The following is a 24,156-nucleotide window of genomic DNA, read 5'->3' as shown; positions in this document are numbered from 1 at the left end:
ACATACATTATGTCATGCGTTGACATGCGTTGTATCGAGGCAGCCCATTGATCCAGACCGATCAATAGGTTTATAACGCACCAATAGTCCCAAAAATTGGATGTATCACAACATTTTCTATGGAGCATTGTCAGTGCGCTGGGATGATGTTAAAAATGAATGCCACTACAACACATGTAACGTGCATTTCCACATGTCCGTTCCTGCAATGCATAGAAGTAAAACCTCCCAATATGTTTAACCACTTCTGGACCGCCCACCGCATGTATACGGCGGCAGGGGGGCCCGGATGCGTGAAATAACGTACCTGTATGTGATTTTGTGCATGAGGTCTGGGGAGCGTGCCGCCGCCGACCCGCTCCCACTGTGATTGGACACAAGATCTCTCTTTTTCCCTCTCACAGAACGGCGATATTCCTGGTTTACTCTGAACGATCGGCAGACATCACGACCTGCTGATTGGCTCCTGCTGTGTCCAATCACAGTGGGAGCGGCTCAGCTGCATGAAATCACGTACCTGTATGTGATTTTGTGCACGAGGTCTGGGGCGCCTTCCGCCGCCGACCCGCTCCCACTGTGATTGGACACAGCGGGAGCCAATCAGCAGGTCGTGATGCCTGCCGGGACCCGCCGATCGTTCAGAGTAAACCAGGCAGATCGCCGTTCTGTGAGAGGGAAAAATATAGATCTTGTGTTTCTCTTTCTTTCCCCAGTAAAAGCACCCCCCCCCACACACACACACAGTTAGAAAGCACATTTAACCCTTTGATCGTCCCTGTTGTTAACTCTTTCCCTGCCCTGCCAGTGTGATCAGTGCCCATCAGTGCAGCGTCACCAGTGCCCATCAGTGCCCATCAATGCAGCCTGATCAGTGGCCATCAATGCAGCCTGATCAGTGGCCATCAATGCAGCCTGATCAGTGGCCATCAATGCAGCCTCACCAGTGCCCATCAGTACATTTTTTTTTTAGCACTGATCACTGTATTGGTGACCTGGTCCCCAAAAAGTGTCAAAAGTGTCAGTTAGGTGTCCGATCTGTCCTCCGCAATGTCGCAGTCCCACTAAAAATCCCTGATCACTGCCATTAGCCACTAGATGCTATAACTTTTGCGCAAACCAATCAATATACACTTATTGGTATTTTTTCTTTACCAAAAATATGTAGCAGAATACATATTGGACTAAATTGATGAAGAAATTAGATTTTTTACATTTTTTTATTGGGTATTTTTTATAGCAGAAAGTAAAAAATATTGTTTTTTTTTCAAAATTGTCAGTCTTTTTTGTTTATAGCGCAGAAAATAAAAACCACAGAGGTGATCAAATACCACCAAAAGAAAGCTATATTTGTGGGAACAAAATGATAAAAATCCTTTATTTGGGTACAGAGTCGCACGAACGCGCAATTGTCAGTTAAAGTAGCACAGTGCCAGATTGCAAAAAATGGCCTTGTCAGGAAGGGGGTAAAACCTTCCGGGGCTGAAGTGGACCAATGCCACCGTATTTTGAGGGTGAACTCTAGGCATGCGTAAAAGATACTGTGCACTTCTGTATTTATCAATACATCCATCAAATGTACTTTATTTTTTAATGCAAGCTGTGTGGAGGCAGGGGAGGACAAGGCCTGGGTGCAAGTCCAGTCAAGTGGCCCATTGAACCACCAAATCAGCTCAAAATCCATGCCCACTTGGTTTTATAACGGATATTGATGTTATGAAGCAAGACAAATATGACACAATGTGGTAACATAATTTAATGTTAATAGCAACAAAGGAGGTTTAACAAAAATAGTGCAACAATTAGAGCCGCACGATTCCGGCTAAAATGAGAATCACAATTTTTTTGCTTGGAATAAAGATCACGATCATTTTTCACATGGTACAAAAAAATTGGGCCAACTTTTACTGTTTAGTTTTTTTTTTAATTCATTGAAGTGTATTTTTTCCAACAAAAATTGCGTTTGAAAGACCACTGCGCAAATACAGTGTGACATAAAATAATGCGACAACCACCATTTTATTCCCTAGGGTCTCTGCTAAAAAATATATAATAATATAATATTATTATAAATATATAATAACATAATATACAATGTTTGGGGGTTCTAAGTAATTTTCTAGCAAAAAATACTGATTTTAACTTGAAAGCAAAAAGTGTCAGAAAAAAGGTTGTCTTTAACCACTTCAGCCCCGGATGGTTTTACCCCCTTACTCCCTAAGTATTGGGGAGGCTGCTACACACAGAAGGCTTTTTATCTTAATGCATAGAATCCATTAAGATAAAAAACCTTCTGCCTTTACAACTCATTTAACCACTTCAGACCCGGAAGGATTTACCCCCTTCCCGACCAGAGCATTTTTTGCGATTTGGCACTGCGTCGCTGACAATTGTGCGGTCGTGTGACGCTGTGCCCAAACAAAATTGACTTCATTTTTTTTTCCACAAACAGAGCTTTCTTTTGGTGGTATTTGATCACCACTGCGGTTTTTATTTTTTGTGCTATAAACAAAAGAAGACCAGCAATTTTGAAAAAAATAAAACAATATTTTTTACTTTTTACTAATAAATATCCCACATTTATTTATTTTTTTGAAAAAGGTCTTCATTAGTTTAGGCCGATATATATTCTTCTACATATTTTTGGTAAAAAAATTGCAATAATTGCAATTGCAAAAGCGTATATTGATTGGTTTGCACAAAAATTATAGCGTCTACAAAATAGGGAATAGATTTATGCCATTTTTATGGCATTTTCACTATTATTATTTTTTTTACTAGTAATGGCGGTGATCTGCGATTTTTATCGTGACTGCGACATTGCGGCGGACAGATCGGACACTTTTGACACTTTTTTGGGACCAGTGACATTTATACAGCGATCAGAGCTATAAATAGCCACTGATTACTGTGTAAATGTCACTGGCAGGGAAGGGGTTAACACTAGGGGGCGATCAAGGGGTTAAATGTGTTCCCTATGAGTGTTTCTAACTGTGGGGGGGATGGACTTACAGGGACATGACAGAGATCACTTCTCCCGACCACAGTAGATCTCTGTCATGTCACCTGTCAGAACAAGGAAATTCCTTGTTTCTGCCTGTATACGAGGCAATCGCAGGCCGCCGGAGGACATCGAGTCCCCCCGACCCGCAGGCATGCTGCCGCAGCGAGCAGCGTGAGCCAGCGCTCACCACCCGCCCACAACTGAGCCTGAGCGAGCCGCTGTACACCTATGGCCATTCGCGCAGGAGAGCCATTGTGCCGCCATCAAACGGCGGTGGCGGGTTTTTAAGCGGTGAATTGGTTAAACTGACCTAATTTACAGACCGAAGTTCATCCCTTTGATCTAAAAGAGCTATATATTACAATGTTTCTCTTTAGCTCCGCCTAAGCGATGTTGTGCGAAATCTGCTGTTTTTTTTTTTTTCATTTTTTTTTTTGACAGCTTTCGGCATGAGCAGAGAACTCCCTGCACTGAATCGAGAAAATGTTTTTTTAAGATCTGGAGGGGGGGTATAATCGCAATCTTGATTATTTAACGATTAATCTTGCAGCTCTAGCATCAACGTAGCCTCAGCAGTGCCCATCAGTGCAGCCTGATCAGTGCCTATCAATGCATCCTCACTAGTGCCTATCAATGCAGGCTGATAAGTGCCCATCAACGCATCCTGATCAGTGCCCTTCAATGCAGCCTCACCAGTGCCCATCAATGCAGCCTCATCAGTGCCCATCAATGTAGCCTGATCAATGCCCACCAGTGCAGCCTCATCAGTGCCCATCAGCTCAGCCTGACCAGTGCAGCCTGATCAGTGCCCATCAGTGCAGCCTGATTAGTGCACTTCAGTGCAGCCTCACCAGTGCCCATCAATTCAGCCTGATCAGTACCTTTCAATGCAGCTTCACCAGTGCCCTTCAGTGCAGCCTTATCAGTGCCCATCAGCTCTGCCTCATCCGTGTTCATCAGTGCAGCCTCATCAGTGCCTATCAATGCAGCCTCATCAGTGCCCATCAATGCAGCCTCACCAGTGCCCATCCAATGCAGCTTCACCAGTGCCCATCAGCTCGGTCTCACCAGTGCCCATCAGCTCAGCCTCATCAGTGCAGCCTGATCAATGCCTATCAATGCAGCATCACCAGTGGCCATCAGTGCAGCCTCATCATTGTCCATCAATATAGCCTAATCAGTGCCCATCAATGCAGCCCGATCAGTGTCCATCAATGTAGCCTGATCAGTGCCCATAAATGTAGCCTGATCAGTGCCCATCAGCACAGCCTGATCAGTGCCCATCAGTGCAGCCTGATCAGTTCCCATCAGCACAGCCTCATCAGTGCCCATCAGTGCAGCCTGTTCAGTGCCTCATTAGTGTTGATCAATGCAGCCTGATCAGTGCCTATTAATGCAGCCTCATCAGTGCCCATCAGCTCAGCCTCACCAGTGCCCATCAGCTCAGCCTCATCAGTGCCCATCAATGCAGCCTTACCAGCGCACATCAATGCAGCCTGATCAGTGCCCATCATTGCCGCCTCAACAAGGCCCATTAATAATGCCTGATCAGTGCCCATCAATGCAGCCTCACCAGTGCCCATTAATGCAGCCTGATCAGTGCCCATTAATGCAGCCTGATCAGTGCCCATCAGCTCAGCCTCACCAGTACCCATCAATGTGGGTCTTGCTGGCCACTGGCTTGTAGGTTCTGCTGGGAGCTGGCCATGGCCAGCGGCCAGCAGGACCCACAGGGCAGCAGGACTCATAGGCCATGGCCAGCTCCCAGCAGGTTCCACAGGCCATGGCCTGCAGGACTCACAGGCCATAGCCAGCTTCCAGCAGGACCCACAGTGTTCAGGGATATTTTGAGGTTACTGAGTGGGCACTGGGGCAGGGTAAATGGGTTGTATTGGGGGGGGGGGATAGATGGAATGTAGGGGTCAGCTGGGGGTGTCAGGGTCTCTCACCTCAGCGATTGCAGCTGCCAGCTCAGCTCAGCAGGTCCTTGCGCGGCCTCCTCCAGTTCTGGGGGGGTGATGCTCCTGTCCTGGGGTAAAGTAAAGTTGCAGCCAGCGCCCAGCCCCACAGCCTGAGCCAGTCATGTCATGTGCACCCCAACTCCCTTCTGCGTTCTGCTTCTGCCTCCCTCCAAGATCCAAGTGTTGTAGTTTCCTGGCTGGCTGTTCTGCTCTCAGTTCTCCACCCACCGGTAGCTTGAGTGTGGCCACGGACTACAATTCTCAGAATGCAACAGCGTCGTCAGCTAGTGCTCCCGCCCGATTTCTGAGTCCACAAGAAAAAAAATTGTCAGCGGGCAGTGGCTGCGGTGCTGGCCGATTTAAATATAAGTAAGGGTGGCCTGGGGGGCGATTGCCACCCTGCCCCCCAGCCCGCCCCTGTGTGGAGGTACCTGAATATGACTTGGTGTCAGCCTCTTATGGTCTCTGTACAGCGGAGCTAGGGCTGGAATAGAAAGAAGCAGCACATGGAACCAATCAGTTTATGTGCTGACAAGAAGCATGCTGACAGAAGAGAAAGCAGAATGGCTGAAAGAGGAGTTCATCATCACACTGCTTCTTTTTCACTGTCCACTCACAGGCTGGGGGTGGGACCTTATCAGCCTGGGTTCACAGGAAGTAGATTTAAGGATGCTGACTGCCATTAACCTGAAAGACTGAGGACATCTAGTGGCAGGATCGTTGTACTGCAGGGGTGGACCCTGCTCCAGATTGAAGGTTATTATTGCAGAAAATGCTGCTTTTTTATTTGATCCTTAAATGGGCTATTCATTTTTTGTCATTTTTTATTTTCTTGTGCTCTGCTATAAATATGGGAAGATATCTGCTAAACATTGACAAATGTGATCCATATAGGCACATTCACGCAAATGTTTATTATAAATGCTGAAAATTTACCAACCAGTTATTGACAAAATGTCAGTTGATTAGAGGTGCAGTCATTTGCCACTTCAATAATAGACCCGTTTAGCTTTCTTGAAGAAACCCCATGAAACTTGTCCATTTATTCTGAGTCTGAAAAAAGCTCTACCACCAGGGAGTCTCCTTTCTCTTGCTGCATTTTACATAATAATGTAGAAATTTGCTAGAAAGAGAGAGATGCCCCTTTGTAGTGGTCATTGCAGATAGGCAGAGACTGAGATCTACCTGCTGTATGATTCAACTGGAGCCCATTCACCTAAAACTGAAGTACGGTATGGGTTTCGGGTGGGCTCTGTCTTTATTACTGTAAGTAGGGATAACTTGACCACTGCTGGTGTCCTCTGGTGTCATTTTGGATATTTTTACATTCCAAAAAACTTTACTTGGAGCCCACGTGAGGTGCAGCCGCTTCTTATATTGGTAAGTAGGGATGCACCGATACCATTTTTTTTACAAAAGGTACAGATTACCTTTTGTTTAGTACTTGCCGATACCAATTACTGATACCTACCGCAAATGTTTTGTTTACACTTCAGCTGTCAGTAATGATACAAAGCATTGAAAGGTTATTTACTAATGAAATCATTTTTTTTTTTTTTTTTTTTTTACATTTTCGCTTTTTTTAATGTGTAATGTAATGTGTTTGATGTAAATGTTTAATGTGTTTAATATAAATATATGTTACACGTGTAAAAATATTAACAAACAAAGCAAACAAAAAAAAAAGGTTTTAATTATTAATAGTTTATAAAATATAAGTGAACAAAAAAAAAAAAAATGAGCAGGAAAAGAATAATTAAATGGAGGAGAATTATGAGTTAATTAAGGCTAATTAGAGTAAATTGAGCGTTAAGGGCTTAAACAGAGGAACATTTAATAAAAAACACAAAAAAAATGTTTTTTTTTTAACTTGACAGGTTGCTGAAAACTGACTTCATCTGCAGATCGAAGTTCAGCCTTTGAGCTGTAGATGAAGAAACTAGACATGTGCAATTCGTTTCAGTTTTTAACAAATTTCAACAAATTCGTTAATTCGGAAATATCCGAATTAACGAAAACCCGTTTAATGTTTTTTTCCGAATATTCGTAAATTTGAATATTCAAAAATACGTTAATTCGAAAATTCGTAAATTTGAAAATTCGGAAATTCTAAATCTGAAAACCCGAAAATTTGAAAATCTGAAATAATAACTAACTAATAATAACTTAACTATTACTAACTATTAAATTATAGGTATTGGAATTTTCTATCAAATTTGGCTGTTAGTGAGCGTAAGGAATACGAGTTTATCCAAAGTTACGAATTATCCGAAATAACGGATGCCGCATCTAATCGAATGGAACGTAACTAATTAATAATAATAATTAGCAATAATAATAATAAAAAAAAAAAAACTTTTTATTATTATTAATAATTAGTTCTGTTCCATTTGTTTAGATGCGGCATTCGTTATTTCAGATAATTGGTAACTTTGGATAAATTCATATTCGTTACGTTCACTAACAGCCATATTTGAAAGGAAATTCCAGTTAAATTTGATAGTTATTATTAGTTAGTTATTCTTTTGAATTTTTGGATTTTCTTTCATATTTTCAGATTTTCGAATTTTCGAATTTACAAATTTGCAACTTTACCAATTGCGATCATAACAAATGACCCGAAAAACGGGAAAAAAACCTTCAGCTGTCAACAGGGGAACCCCACTGACCGTTAAATGAGTCATCCATTATTAAGGACACAGCAGCCCCACTCCTTAACATCCTTAACATTTCAGCTGTCAGTGGAGAAATCCCGCTGACAGCTGAAGAAACCGAGCCTGAAATGCTTACTATCGGCACCGGTATGAGTATCGGTGCAACCCTAACTGTAAGAATAATATTGCTGTTTTTCTCTTTTAACAAATGTCTCCCTATTTGTCTGTCATTTCTTTAGCACATAGGCTGATGTATCATTTTTGCTTCCTTACAGCCATACACGTTGGAGCTCATGTAATTAATGCTGTCAACTTTTCTACAAACTACAACAGTGAATACACTGCACTTAATGTGGCACGGTACAAAAATGAGGTTAGTGTTGCTTTGATCTTCTAGTAATTTGGCATTAGAGGGTTGCATAAGAAAAACATGAAACACTTCCAGAAATTTCTGACAATTCGGATTATGGCCATTGGTATGTATCTGGCTCACAATGAACTGGTTCCGTCCCTATGCAGGTTTCTGCACCCGTAAGACATTCATACATCCTGTAACACCTTGTACCCTAATACAGTGGAACCTCGGATTGCGGGTAACGCGGTTAACGAGCGTTTCGCAATACGAGCAATTATTTTCTTTTAAATCCTGACGCGGTTTGCGAGTGTTGTCTCGCAAAACGAGCAGGATTCAAGCCTCTGTGGTGTGCAGTACCGCTTTTGGCCTGAGGTGACACTCAGAGCCGTTCGGAGCCGCTCGGAAATACTCGGAAACACGCAAATACTCGGAAAACCTCGGAAATACTCAGAAATACCTTGTTACCGAGTGTTTCCAAGCCTTTTCCGAGGGTTTCCGAGTGCATCCGAGCCACCTCCGAGTATTTCCAAGTCTCTCCGGCGCCCCCCCACCCCTGGTCACATGCGGTATTGCATGCAATAGAAGTCAATGTAGAACAAATTATTTTCGTTTCCATTGACTTTTATGGGGAAACTCGCTTTGATATGCAAGTGCTTTGGATTATAAGCATTCTCCTAGAACGGATTATGCTTGTAATCCAAGGTTCCACTGTATTAGATCAAATAAAGCCTGGTTATGCTGTATTGTAACAGGGTGTCCCTCTTGTGGGTGCTAGCCTTTATTTGAACCGAGGGGCATAGTCTTAGTAGCATAGTTCCCTGACATCTATCTAACCTGCAAAGTGTTCGTTACACTTAGCCCTTCCATACTTTAACACTTAAAGGGTAACTCCACTTTCGTAGAAAAAAAATAGCAAATAAAAAAAAGAATAATATAGCATATACAACTGCGACACACGTTGTATTGTAATTGAATGTGAATGTTATATTTACATTTTTCTACATTAAACCTCATTTGCCATGTAGTTGCCCACCCCATTAATTTGTTCAGATCTTCTTGCAAGGTTTTCACATCCTGCGGAGAAGTTATTGCCCTGCTTAGCTTAGTATCATCCGCAAATACAGAGATTGAACTGTTTATCCCATCCTCCAGGTCGTTTATGAACAAATTAAATAGGATTGGTCCCAGCACAGAACCCTGGGGGACGCCACTACCCACCCCTGACCATTCTGAGTACTCCCAATTTATCACCACCCTCTGAACTCGCCCTTGTAGCCAGTTTTCAATCCATGTACTCACCCTATGGTCCATGCCATTGGACCTTATTTTGTGCACATGCGCGGGATTGACGTCATTGGGGGCTTATCCAATCAAAGGACCAAAGTCCGTCAACCTGGAAGGAAGATCGGGTGAAGATGGAAGCCCTGTCAGCGGTGACAGCGCACCCCTCTAGGGCTTCGTTTTAAGGTAAGTTTCACATAATGTGTTAGTATGCGCTGCATACTAGCACATTTTAACATTGTCTTGCAGGGGGACATTTTTTTTTTCTTTACCGAGTTTGCTACCGCTGTTAGGGTTAGGGGTTCATTTATTTATGTATTTACTGTTTATTTATTTTGCTAGGTTAGGTGTTAAGGTTAGGGGTTAGGGTTAGGGTTTAGGATTAGGGGTTAATATTAGGGTTAAGGGTTGGGGTTAGGGTTTTTTATTTATTTATTTTTAATATTTATTAATTTATTATTTATTTTCATTTAATTATTGCATTTGAGCAGAAAAACGCTCAAAAAATGCTCAAATCAAGCTTTTCAAAGCATTTAAAAAAAAAAAAAAGCATAAAGAACGCACTAATGTGCCCAATTGAAGCTACAAAAAAAGCTCCAGAACTTTCTTGAGCTGCAGGCGTTTGGCTTCAGGCCACTTGTAGTGGAGATGTCAACCAACTCCATAAAAAATAATTTATTAATAATAATAATAATAATAATAATAATTTTTTTTCCTCCAGTGTTTTGGAGCTTCAAGATTCAAGCTACAAAACGCTGAGGTGTGAATGGGGTCTAGGTGTGCCCTTCTCCAGCAATCCGAAGCCATCTCCTTACAGGTCCAGAGTTGTCCATCTTTGGGCATTGGGTGGCCACTGGTCATATACTAGCCCACTGACCATAATCTGGCCTCCTAAAGTCTGAAGGACAGTATATTGCCCCCCCCCCCTGTCTGTTTTTTATAAAGTTTGCAGACCCCTGCTCTCTGAACAGGGCTAAAAGAAATGACCACACGCCCGTTAGACATTTTTTTTTGTCCTGAAAAATGATAAACAAACACCTTATTGTGTGAGCCCAGAAATAGAAATCCCTTTGAAGTGTTAATGGCATCAAACATGTCCCCCTTTAGTGGAATATGACTTTTATGTAAAGATTAGAGTTCAGTGTAAAGAAAACAAGAGGACATTTCATTTCGCAGTGCACATTTATCAAGAGAAATGACGGAACAATATTTGTCACATATTTTATCCTGGAGATGACAGGAGATCGAGGACCGGGTTGCTGAATAAATGAAGATTCATGCAGAATAATATGTCATTTGTCACTATTTGCCTGGTCAGTGTTTCTGTGTCTTAATAATTAAATTTAGGCGGCTTAAGGAGTCTCTGATTGGATTCCTGACACAAAGCAATTTCAAGCATGCGGTTTCATTACACATTTTTCTTTTTTTTTCCAGGATCCTAGGAATATTATCTTCACTACTGGTAAGTGGCATGCATAGGGAATATGTGATGATGTTCTGATAATAAAACCTGGCATTGTGTACATGTGTTATATATGCCTGAATTGTTTTAGCTTTAACCTTCTTAAAGGTACATCTCAGTCTAAGTTTAAAGTAATCTATGATAAAAATATGGGGCAACTTTTGCTGACCTCCTTTCTTTAAAATGGTAGTTGCCTGACTTTAATGATGACCCTTTGGCTTAAATGCTGGGTCCCGTACCAAGGATAAGTATGCAGATAGGAAAAGTCAGATGTCATGCCTTTATGGCTGTTCCAGGTCATTGACTCAAAATAATGATGCAAAAGGGTCAGCATTACAACCAAGCAACTAGTACCTTTCAGAAAAGCGAGTTCAACGGTGACCTGATCAAAGTGTATGTGAAGTCTAAGAATAAACTTCTCTTATTATAAATCTTTTTTGGTCTGTTAAAGCAGAGTTCTCGCCAAAATATGACTTTTAAGATAAAAATACTCCTAGCATACTAGTATGCTGTAAGCTATGCCCAGTTTTCTATTTGTGCAGCATCGTTTTCCTACTTTGTGAAGTTCCTGCATAGCGTGGCCATCTCCAGTGTGGGCATCTGAAGCCGCAGTGTCCTTCTTCCTGGATTCCGTGCATGCTGGCTACCCAGCATGCACCTGCCGATCTTGCGTATGTGCAGTGCGGTGCAATCTTGGTCAGCGTGACATGGCATGGCTCCAGTAACATTTAACATTGGCTTCTATTGGAAATCTTGGTGAGCTTGACATGGCACTGGAGCAAGCTGACCAAGATTTCCAGTGAGCTCATAACTCATAACGTGTATGGTAAAGAGATTGCCTCCGTCCATGCAGATGATTAAAATGTTTTGCCACATTCATGGCACGTTTCTTCTGAATATTATATAAATTATCATAAAGGCGATCTTTCAGCCTCCTCATTGTCCTCCCTACATATCGTATGTGGCGTATACTACACGTAATCAAATAAATAATATTCCTTGTGTTACCATTCAAAACAAATCACCAAAGTGTACCTTTTGCCAATGGCAGTGGATGTAAAGTTATCCCCATAAGGATGCAGGGACAACACAGGCAGTCACTCTCCCCACAAATAAAGTTGGCTTTAAACTGCAGCCAATTTCCTACCTGTCTTCCCCTAGAGGAGAAATAACTTGGCAAAGGTTGATTTGCCAGGGATGACACATGTCGCTAGACTATCCCAATGCCCTCCTTTAAAATACGGGCATAAACAGAATTGTTCTATAAAACCAGGCGGTAACCTCAAACAATATTTCCTATCCTAATAAACTCAAGTCTATAAGCCGTAGGAAGCACAGCAGTGCCTCGGCGTGCCAACCCCTGGATCCTATCTTTCAATAGCTCACCTCTCTCTTTGTTCCTGGCTATACTGACGGCCCCGTTTAGTGTCTACTTTGAATAACCTCCCTCCCTCCAAAATGTTGGTACATCAGGGTAGCCTCTCTATCAAATTCTCTATTGTCACTACAAATCCTACATAGTCTTAAAAATTGATCCATGGGTATCCCTCTGATGGTGTGACTGGGATGACCCGAATCTGCTCTCAGAGTGATATTCCCCGATAATGGTTTTCTATAAAGTTTGGTATGTATCTGTCAATCTTGTAACAACAGGGTGACATCCAGAAAGCAAATAGATTTGGTCCTGACCTGTCCAGTAAAATTTTAAGTTCAAAGATTTCTTATTCAAATATGTTAAGAGCCCCTAAAAGCTCTCTAATTGTGTTGAAAAAAACAACAGGTCATCTATATAGCGATGGAAGAACTTGATATGCTGCCGATAGGGGTTTCTACCCTAGAAATGCAGTCCCTCTCCCACCAACCCATATGTTGATTGGTGAGGGAGGGTGAAATACAGGTGCCCATGGCTACCCTGCATTTCTGGAGATGGAAAAACCCATTGTGTGTTAGAAGGTATTTCAAGTATTCCATGATATTCCTTTTATATATTTCTGGGTACCCACTATAGCAGTCGAGAAAGAAAGATACTGCCCTTAAACTCAAAACATGAGGAATCAATGAACAGAGACTGGAGACATGTAATCCAAAAGTCTCCATCCGTCCACTCCATGTTCTGGCAGATCTGCAAAAGCCGTTTGGTGTCCAGTAAATACCGTAACTCAGAAGTCCACTAACAAGAGGTGGCAGATGGTAATCAACTCACTGTCCAATTCTTTAATTAGTGACTCAATTACAAGTGACTATGGGTGCCCACAAGGGGATCTAACCCCTTGTGGGCCTTGGGTAGATGATAAAAGATAGAAATGACAGGGGTTTGAGGAACCAGCATTTCACCCTATTTGGAAAAAATGGCAAGACTCACTCCTTTTTTACACTAAAGATACCAATGCTGGTATAGACTTGGTGGTGGGGTTCGTCCGTAGCCTCAGATAGGTGGTAATATCCGATAGCTGTCTCATTGCTTCTTGTATATATATAGTACATCTGAATCTTGAGCCACCACCAAGAAGCCCTTATCTGAGTTATTTATAAAGATTGACGGGTCCTCACTTAATGCCTTCAGTGAGCTACATTCCTGTTTATTCAAGGTATCCTGCACCTCTCTCTCTCTCCATGGTTCCGATACGCTATTCCCTACACACACGTTCCTGTGAAAGTGGCTGTAAGTGGGCACTGAAGCAACCAACGGCTGAAACCGTGAACAATCAGAGCAAGAGATGTCACCAGCACACCATGGGTCTCCAAAATTGGGTCCAAAGCTTTATTCAGCGATCACATCGTTACAGCAAACAGCAATGTTTTGAAGCCATGCAGGAATTGCGCACGCCTGATGGAGGGTTCCTGTGTCAGTCCTAAACGTTGCTGTTTGCTGTAACAATGTGATTGCTGAATAAAGCTTTGGACCCAATTTTGGAGACCCATGGTGTGCTGGTGACATCTCTTGCAATCTCTCGCCATGGGTTCGGGGGCACGAACAGCTTCATGCAGTTTAGTTATGCCACTGCTCCCACCATAGGTGTAGCATGAGGGGTCGTAATTGCTCACAACCAGGCGGGGACCTACACCAAACTGTCACAGGGCTTAGCAAGGGAGGAGGCAGAAGAGAAGAGCACTGTCCGTGAGCCAGGACCACTGTGGTGAAACAAGACACTGGTCGGATCCATGCATAAAACAGACACACACCGCCCCCACCACCTGCTGACACTCACACATTTACTCCAGAAAATCCCTTACCGCCTCCTGAGGGCCCCCCCCCCCCCAGATTGCCACTACCATGGGTTCTCAACAAACCCCTCTAGATTCACAAAGTTTGGCTGCCAGAAATAAGGAACCTATAATGTAGAGCATACCCTTTGTCCTTGGTAAGCTGAGTCACAAGAGCCAAAAGGAACTGCCTCTATTTCCACAAGTATTGTAAAGTAACCTAGGCTCTGAATCCTCAGTTCAGAAAAGAGGCCTCCTGTTGCTGAGGAGTGAAAGTGCAGCAACAGTCTGAGAAGAATGAAATGACTCAAAATTGTTGTCTGCCAATCAAAATGTTGCAAAATGTTTTTAGCATGGGAAGTTATTCATACAGTTTTAGGGCCCTTTCCCATGGACATGTCCGTGTACGGGCTCCGCTTTGGGCCCCTTTCACACAGGCGGAATGTTCAGGTCCGCCTGTCAGTATTTTAGGCAGACCTGAACGGACGCTCCATACAGGTCTATGGAGGGACGGATGTCAGCTGTGACATGTCTGCTGACATCCGACCCGCTCCGATTTGCTAAAGTGTGACTGAGGTACACCCTATTTTTCCATCCGTCTGCGAATCAGACTCTACGGTCCGACATCATCCGATCCCCCATAGAGGAGAGCAGCGCTCTGACAGGTCGGTCCCTGCACAGCGTGCAGAAACTGACCTGTTATCTGCCTGCTCAGCGGGGATCGACGGAGCAATCCCCCCGCTGAGCAAGGGTTTTCCTCTGTCACACTTTAGTGGATTGGAGCGGGTCAGATGTCAGCGGACATGTCACCGCTGACATTCGTCGCTCCATAGACCTGTCGTTCAGGTCCTCCTAAAAAACTGACAGGTGGACCTAGAGGGTCTGCCCGTGTGAAAGGGGCCTAAGCATTCAGTTGTCTGAGCCTTCATTTTCTTTAGAGATGCCATCAAATGAATCTGTGGAGCGAAAAGTAAAGTCAGTGCTGGTGGAGGGGTATGGAAACCTGTGAAACCTATGGAAAACTAAGTGTGGTGAGAAGAGGCTATATACTATAAATGTGGCCACACATGAAGAGGAAAAGATGTCTTCCTGAGTCTAGGCCCTGGGAAAAAGAAAGAGAGGAAGAGGTCTTGGAGAAAAATGTGTGAAGACTATTGGATTGAGCTTTGAGACCCAGGTATAAGGCTAGGTTCACACCTGTGCAGCCGTGCGGGCCATGGTTTGCACGGGCACAAGAGCCCATTCATTTGAATGGGCTGCTGTGCCCCATGACACAAAGGAAAGAAGTCCCTGCACTGTTTCTTAAATTGCATCCCATGCAGGAACCGAGGTTTCCAGTACGATTGCAATTTCCAGTATGGGCCAGCGGTTCCTGCATTGCTCGGTGTGGGTGGTGCCTAAAGATTGCTTTGTGTCTACAGAGGGATGTTGTTGATTTTTAAATCAGAAAGCCTAGGGCAATTTCATTGTGAGCCGCATCAGCATTATGGTTGTAGTTGTAAAACTAGATGGCACCCCACCCCCAAAACTTACATCAGATGTCAAGAGCCCCCCCCCCACCATCAGTTGTCAAGATGTCCTTTACATCACAGTGCAATCCCTTACCTTGTGCTGCTGCTGGGAAGAAACTGGGGGTGGAGCTGGGATGCAGAAAGTTCAGGGTCTAGAGGGAGACCAGAGGAGGGCTGGAGTCAGCTATTGGGGTCTGCTGAATGCTGAGCACAGGTGAGGCGGAAACAAGGGGTAGCTGAGGCTGCACAGAAAGGGGACAGGATCTGTAGGAGAAGTTCTGTCCTCCTCTCTGCTGCTGACTGCTGAGACGAGGAGGGGGGAAGAGACGAGCCTCTCCACGGATGGAGCTGCAGCTACAGAAGAGGTGCAAGGGTTATATAAAATGACCTGCCAGGCCAGATTCGGCCTGCAGGCCTTGTGTTTGACACATATTGCCTAGGGCATGGCTTGAATGCACTGGCTGAGAGTGCAGTCCTGAAACCCTGGAAGCTCCCGGTGTTATGAGTGTGTCTATGGGAACGTTTGGCCATTGTTCCAGAAGCGCATTTGTGAGGTCAGGCATTGATGTGGATGAGAAGGCCTGGCTCACAGTCTCCGCTCTAATTCACCCCAAAGGTGTTCTATCGGGTTGAGGTCAGGGCTCTGTGCAGGCCAGTCAAGTTCCTACACCCCAAACTTGCTCATCCATGTCTTTATGGACCTTGCTTTATGCACTGGTTTGTGGGAACAGTTTGGAGATGGCCCCTTCCTGTTCCAACATGACTGCACACCAGTGCACAAAGCAAGGTCCATAAAGACAGGGATGAGAGATTTTGGGGTGGAGGAACTTGACTGGCCTGCAACCCAATAGAACACCTTTGGGATGAATTAGAGCGGAGACTGCGAGCCAGGCCTTCTCGTCCTCATCAGTGTCTGACCTCACAAATGCACTTCTGGAAGAATGGTCAAACATTCCCATAGACACACTCCTAAACCTTGTGGACAGCCTTCCCAGAAGAGTTGAAGCTGTTATGGCTGCAAAGGGTGGGCCAACTCAATATTGAACCCTACGGACTAATGCCCCCTACACACGGTCAGATTTTCCGACGGAAAATGTATGATAGGACCTTGTTGTCGGAACTTCCGACAGTGTGTAGGCTCCATCGGACATTTTCCATCGGATTTTCCGACACACAAAGTTGGAGAGCAGGAGATAAAATTTTCCGACAACAAAATCCGTTGTCGGAAATTCCTATCGTGTGTACACAAATCCGACGGACAAAGTGCCACGCATGCTCAGAATAAATAAAGAGATGAAAGCTATTGGCCACTGCCCCGTTTATAGTCCCGACGTACGTGTTTTACGTCACCGCGTTTAGAACGATCGGATTTTCCGACAACTTTGTGTGACCGTGTGTATGCAAGACAAGTTTGAGCCAACATCCGTCGGAAAAAATCCTAGGATTTTGTTGTCGGAATGTCCGATCAATGTCCGACCGTGTGTACGGGGCATTAGACTGGGATGTCATTAAAGGTCATGTGCGTGTAAAGGCAGGCGTCCCAATACTTTTACAAATATAGTGTATGTGTGTGATGTTTCCCCCTTCACTTTATGTATGTACATCCAGACTTGACGTGCAAGGACTCTCACTGTCAACCAGGCCCTACAAGGTTTCCTATGATGTGTGCACTGTTCCACAAGGGCTCATATAGATGTACATTGAACAGTTTCTTGCAGAAGCAGCTCACCTTCTCACTTTCTAAACAGCTAGCTGATATTTACTGTAGGAATGAGTGGCTGTACTCCTAATTATGGAAGAATAGAGAAAGTTCAAGGTACCTACGAGAATGGACATTGGAGCACTCAGGAACATCTGGAGTCATCCATGGGCTGCAAGTTCTTTTTTTGAAATAGAACAAAATAGATTATAGCACACACATACAATAATGACATGGAATCCTGCAAGGCTATTTAAAACACCTGAACATATTCAAAAATATGGGGATTTGGTCACACCATATGGCCATATAGTGCTAAGTACACTACCGCGTTAAAGTACCTCAATATCAGTGGGTCCTACACTAATCATAGAATGAAAGATCATTCATCTCAACAATGGGAGACAAACTCCTCTTTATGGGAGAACTATAAGGACTCCTCCTATAACACAAGTAGACACTAATTAGAGGTAATGGCAGGGGGATGGGGTGCTCCAACCAAGGGATCTGGTCAGGACCCTCACAACATAAAAACAACAGACTTGGGGGGCACACCCTAAAAAATATGTTTACATTCAAGAGGTGCTGCTATAAGACCAACAAACAGAACAAAATAGATTATAGCGCACACATACAAAAATGATATGGAATCCTGCAAGGCTATTTAAATCACCTGAACATATTCAAAAATATGGGGATTTGGTCACACCATATGGCCATATAGGGCTAAGCCCACTACTGCGTCAAAGTACCCCAATATCAGTGGGTCCTACACTAATCATAGAATGAAAGACCCTGCATCTCAACCGTGGGCAGTGGTGTCGGCAGCGGGGGGCTGACTGTGGCTGAAGCCCCGAGTGGGTCCCCAAAAAGCCCTGGGTCTTGAGTGGGCACGGTTCTATTAATAGCCCCAAGCGCCGCCGCCGGGGACCGATCTGATCCCGAGCGCCGCCGAGTCACATAGCAGGTCCCGCCTTCTGGAGCCTGCAGCGCTGATGGACGTCCCACTGGTCCAATGGTGGGACCGCGGGACGTGTGACATCCATCATAGGTGCTGCAGGCTCCAGAAGGCGGGAATTGTGAGATCCCTGCTCGGCTCTCCTCTCCTCCTTTCCTCCTCTGGCTGCCTGCTGTGATGATGGGCGCACACTGCACACCACGGCTGAGCTGAGCTGCTGCTGCAGGACACATGAATTCTCCTGGTCGTGTAGAGCAGTGTGTGTCACTACCGTCAGTGTATGTAGGTCAGGTAAGTCAGTGTGTGTCAGGTAGGTCAGTGCATGTCAGTGCTTGTCAGGTAGGTCAGTGCGTGTCAGGTAGGTCAGTGTATGTATGTCAGGTAGGTCAGTGCGTGTCAGGGAGGTCAGTGTATGTATGTCAGGTAGGTCAGTGCGTGTCAGGGAGGTCAGTGTATGTGTGGCAGGTAGGTCAGTGCCTGTCAGGGAGGTCAGTGTATGTGTGTCAGGTAGGTCAGTGCATGTATGTCAGGTAGGTCAGTGCATGTATGTCAGGTAGGTCATTACGTGTCAGGTAGTTAGGTCAGGTAGGTCAGTGCATGTCAGGTAGGTCAGTGCGTGTCAGGGAGGTCAGGTAGGTCAGTGCCTGTCAGGGAGGTCGGGTAGGTCAGTGTATGTCCGTGTATGTGTTTCAGGTAGGTCAGTGTATGTCAGTGTATGTGTGTCAGGTAGGTCAGTGTATGTGTGTCAGGTAGGTCATTGCATGTCAGGGAGGTCAGTGTATGTCTGTGTATGTGTTTCAGGTAGGTCAGTGTATGTCAGTGTAAGTGTGTCAGGTAGGTCAGTGTATGTCAGTGTATGTGTGTCAGGTAGGTCAGTGTATGTCAGTGTATGTGTGTCAGGTAGGTCAGTGCGTGTCAGGTAGGTAGGTCAGTGTATGTATGTATGTCAGTGTGTCAGGCAGGTGAGTTTAGTGGTCAGCATTGATGGGCATTGATAAGCCAGGCAGCAACCAACAAGTGAGCTTATCCCCCGCCACACAACCCCACCGCCCAACCAAAAAACCCCGCGCCGCTGCCGCCCGTGCCGGCCTTGGCCTTCGGGCTGAAGCCCCTGGTCTTTTTGCCAACTAGCAACTCCCCTGACCATGGGAGACAAACTCCTCTTTATAGGAGAACTATAAGGACTCCTCCTATAACACAGATGGACACTAATAAGAGGTAATGGGGTGCTTTTTTTTTTTTGTGAAATAGACTCTTCAGATCTATAACATTTATAGACTTATTGGAGCTAGAATTTGTTTCATTGCTATAATTAAGTTCTATCACCCACCTCCTGGCATCAGAATCCAATTTTATTTTAATTCCCTTCAACCGGCAGCTGCACAAGTCAGGGGAGTCTTTATACTACAGTGTGCGAGGAGGGAACGAGGCACTGGTGTATACTGATGCCGACTTTCTGACACACTTTCATGGCTTCTGCTTAGAGACAAACACGCGAATCACAGGAAAGATAAAATCATGCTGTGTATTATCTCGCTGCTGGCTGCTGCTGGGGATGTGTCAGACATCTTCTTATTAACTGGTTATTAGTAGCTCGCATGTCCGCTGGATTCTGTTCTTAAACAGCAGGAACATTACAAAGAAGCCATCTGCCTCCATCGGGAAGAAACTGGAAACTGACATATCAAAACTGGAACACAAAACTGTCTGTGCTGCTCATAACTACCAATACAAAGTTAACTGCCCTTTTTAATTTAATACATCTGTGAAGGTTTTCATTTATACAGGTCATGATATATCTAGTAGTAAATAGTCACAGTCACCTGGACTTGTCCTGTAATATTGAAGACATTGCTTAAAGTAGAATTCCAGGATAAACCTAATTAAACTTAAAAATGCTCCCTCCCTCTCCTCAGCCATGATTAAGGCCTGATGGCTGAAACGGGTTGGCTTTTTTGACTGTTGTTCACACGCTATAATAAAATGATGTTTTAGCCGACTTTCATGGCACCAGCCTTTCTCCCTTTTTTGCATGGATTACATGGAGGTTTGCAGAGACTTCCCAGGCTGGGTGGTGAGTTCTTGAGGCTCTCCGGGCATTCTCAGGAGGTAGTAGCTCAGATACACCTGTTCCATATCTAGTAGTAAATAGTCACAGTCACCTGGACTTGTCCTGTAATGATAAAGACATTGCTTAAAGTAGAATTCCAGGATAAACCTAAAAAAATAAAAAATCCTCCCTCCCTTTCTTAACCTGTGCAAAAAAAGATGTATATGCATACTTATTTTCAGGCTGCTCCAGTCCGTTAATGTAATCTCTCCTGTATCAGCCAGTGCTAGCTGCAGGGAAGAGGAGTGAGCACTTGACAATGGCTGGAATGCCTGGGAGTTGTGATGTCACCCATAGGCTCCCATGGCCCATCCATTGTTGGTACTATCTCCTCTCTCCTGGCTGACACAGGGGAGCTGGATCACGTGACCAGACTGGTTAGTTAAAGTGGAGTTCCAGCCTCTGAATTTTTTTTTTTTAATTCAGCAGCTACAAATACAGTAGCTGCTGACTTTTAATATAAGGACACTTACCTGTCCAGGGATCCTGCGATCTTGGCCCCCCAAAGCCGATTTGTTCAGCTTCAACTCTTCTGGGAAGACCGTCCACAAGGTTTAGGAGTGTGTCTATGGGAATGTTTGACCATTCTTCCAGAAGCGCATTTGGGAGGTCAGACACTGATGTTGGATAAGAAAGCCTGGCTCACATTCTCTGCTCTAATTCATCACGAAGGTGTTCTATCAGGTTGAGGTCAGTCAAGTTCCTTCACCCAAAACTCGCTCATACACGTCTTTATGGACCTTGTTTTGTGCACTGGTGCTCAGTCATGTTGGAACAGGAAGGGGCCATCCCCAAACTATTCCCACAAAGTTGGGAGCATGAAAATGTCCAAAATGTCTTAATATGCTGACTCCTTAAGAGTTCCCTTCACTGGAACTAAGGGGCCAAGCCCAACCCCTGAAAAACAACCCCACACCATAATCCCCCCTCCACCAAATGATTTGGATCAGTGCACAAAGCAAGGTCCATAAAGACATGGATGAGCGAGTATAGACACACTCCTAAACCTTGTGGACAGCCTTCCCAGAAGAGTTGAAGCTATTATAGCTACAAAGGGTGGGTCAACTCAATATTGAACCCTGCGGACTAATGCCCTGTACACACGATAGGATTTTCCGACAACAAATGTTTCGATGGGAGCTTGTTGTTGGAAATTCCGACTGTCTGTAGGCTCCATCGTACATTTTCCATCGGAACTTTCGCCAAACAAAATGTGAGATCTGGATCTAAATTTTCCGACAAAATCCGTTGTCGGAAATTCCGATCGTGTGTACACAATTCCGACGCACATAATTCCACACATGCTCGGAATCAAGCAGAAGAGCCGCACTGGCTATTGAACTTCCTTTTTCTCAGCTCTTCGTACGTGTTGTACGTCACCGCGTTCTTGACGTTCGGAATTTTCAACAACATTGGTTTGACTGTGTGTATGCAAGACAAGTTTGAGCCAACATCCGTCGGAAAAAAAATCCACAATTTTGTTGTCAGAAATTATGGCAATAGCCCTCTCCCCATTTAGCCAACTTAAGTTCTGCTTAAATTGGCAGCACACATTATTAATGCGTTAGTTCAGATTTATAATAAATTTTGCTGTGTAGTCAAGGGGCCCCAGTAGTTTACAAATAACAGTGCAGTGTAAAGAGATTGAGCTTCATTGTAGGCCAACTGGGGTTTCCTCAAAGCCTGGCCAACTTGTCTTTCTGAGTGATGATTCCCACCATCCTGCATATAAGCTAGAATAGATATTATATTGAATGCACTCCATCATCAAAGGAGCCGCTGTATTGCTCCTCCACAAATCTGCGCACGCTCAGAGCTCTCTCCTTCATTCACAAATCCGCACATGCACAGGGTGCTCTCCTCTAACCATAAATCTGCACATGCACAGGGCACTCTCCTTCATCTAAGAATCTGCAAGGCACAGGGCACTCTCTTTCATCCACAAATTTGCACATATGCAGGGTGCTCTCCATCATCCTCACATCCCAATAGTGTGCTCTGAACTCAGCGCTTTGTGGGGATGGTGATCTTACTGCACATGTTTGGATTTGTGAAAGAGGCCAGGCTTTGACAAATCATGGTTGGCCTCAGTGTGGGCTGGTGCAAAAGAATTTTTTTTTGGGGGGGGGGGGCGCAAACAAACTGAAAAATTTGGAAAAATACTGAAAAAACAAGTGCAGTCTCACTGTACCATCAATTGCAGCCACTGTGCCCCATAAAATGCAACCAATGTGCCCATCATATGCAATCACTGTGCCCATCATATGCAGCCACAGTGCCCATCAAATGCAGCCACTGTGCCCATAAAATGCAGCCACTGTGCCCATAAAATGTAGCCACTGTGCCCATAAAATGCAGCCACTGTGCCCATAAAATGCAGCCCCTGTGTCCATCATATGCAGCCTCTGTGCCCATCATATGCAGCCTCTGTGCCCATTATATGCAGCCACTGTGGACCTGCCGCCCGCTCGCTGTCTGACTGGCACTTACCCCATCCTGGTGGCGGGTCAGGCAGCGGGTGATGGCGGCGAGCTGTGGGACATGCAGCGGGTCAGGCGACGGCTCCTGTGTCCTCCATGATTCCCCTGCAGCTCCTCTTCCGTTCCGCTAGGCGTCCAAAAGGACATGCCTGTGCCTTCAGCCAATCAGATGACAGGTATTAGACCCGTGCTTCCTGATTGACGGAGAGGCGGTTCAGTGTTAGAAAAGCAAATATTCATTTGCTTTTCTAACACACTTGTGTAGCGCTGGTAGATTTTTCAATCTACCGCTGATAGGTAAATCTTGTGGGTTACTTTTTAGAGGAAGTTAGATTTGCCTCTGTTCTAGCTTGGCTGAGTTGCATGTCGTTTCACACTGTGCCGGTGGGTGTCGTTGTCACCATCGGCTGGTGTTGGAAAAGCAACGTCAACGTGTTGAGAAGTATGAGTGCTCCTCTGTCCCGGAGACAACTCGGTGGAGGTCGTCCTCCGAGTTGCATTCTGGGAGAGGGTATTTATGGGACAGACGCCATGTTTAGGGGTTCGTTTTCAGCCACCTGCTGGCCCTCCTGGCCGACAGGTATGCGTTAAGTGTACCACCTCGTGGCCCTCCGTTCCGGAGGCCCACGTAGCTGCGGCGTGTGGGTGGGCCCAGAAGCCTGTCTGGGGCCTGCCACAGCAGCAGAGGAACGGTCCTGAGCTGTCTATCCAGAGTGAAGAAGCTGGACAACCGAGGAGATCCCAGGGGAGGATCATGCAGAGTGCTGGTCTGGAGAGGGGCCTGGTGACTCAGTTGGAGGACGTATCCTGAAGTAGTCTTACTGCATAGTACTGCCGGGTTGGCTTAAAGGTTCAAGTACTGTGTCTGACATTCATTGCAAACCAATACATCCTGTGGCAGAGGATCGTACGTGTTTTAATCCAAACAAGTCTGTGGCAGAGACTTTTGTTCGTGCTATGTACTGGCTGATAGGCAAGTGAGAGAGGCCTATCCAGGCGGGCAAAGATTGAGTCCCACAAGGGGAGTGCATTCAACCATTCAACCGCAAGTGTTCAAGTTCCAGAGTATGTCCTAAAGAATACTAAGGAAAGGTATTTGAGCTTCCCTGCAATTTTCCTTCTGCCTCTTTCCTGCTACTTCCTTTATGGTTTGTACAATAAAGCATTGGAAAAATCTACTCAAGTGTTGGTGTCTACATCGTCCAGAGGTAAACTCCATGGGACCCTAGACCCGGTGCCGGTGAAACAGAGGTATCAAGAATGAAGGTAACAGCCCGCTTTTAACCAGCAGCTCCACGGAGAGTTAGTGCTACATGTGGGGGCGTTGTCCAGAATTTGTTAGCCATCAGTTCTTGCAACCTGGAGAAGTGTTTCACCGGGAGTTTACGGTGAGAGCTGGACTTTGTCATTTTCTCAGGAGAAGAAGAGGTTAAAAGTTACAGGACTTTATTTCTGAGTGCGTAGGCGGCGGACGCCAGTA

At 44.9% G+C, this 24,156-nt stretch overlaps 1 protein-coding gene across 1 annotated transcript in view; it reads left to right on the top strand.

The window, feature by feature from the left end:
* Positions 1-24,156, top strand: part of NOX4 (NADPH oxidase 4) — a 348,347-nt gene that overhangs the window by 90,044 nt on the left and 234,147 nt on the right. Inside the window, exons 5-6 of the mRNA XM_073612966.1 lie at positions 7,892-7,989; positions 10,687-10,714. Coding sequence (XP_073469067.1) covers positions 7,892-7,989; positions 10,687-10,714 — 126 coding nt within the window. The remainder of the gene's footprint in view (positions 1-7,891; positions 7,990-10,686; positions 10,715-24,156) is intronic.

The sequence above is a fragment of the Aquarana catesbeiana genome, linkage group LG02 (assembly GCF_042186555.1).
Source record: "Aquarana catesbeiana isolate 2022-GZ linkage group LG02, ASM4218655v1, whole genome shotgun sequence".
Lineage (NCBI taxonomy): Eukaryota > Metazoa > Chordata > Amphibia > Anura > Ranidae > Aquarana > Aquarana catesbeiana.
Note: the sequence above shows the minus strand (reverse complement) of the source record. Positions and strands in the feature narration are given on the sequence as shown.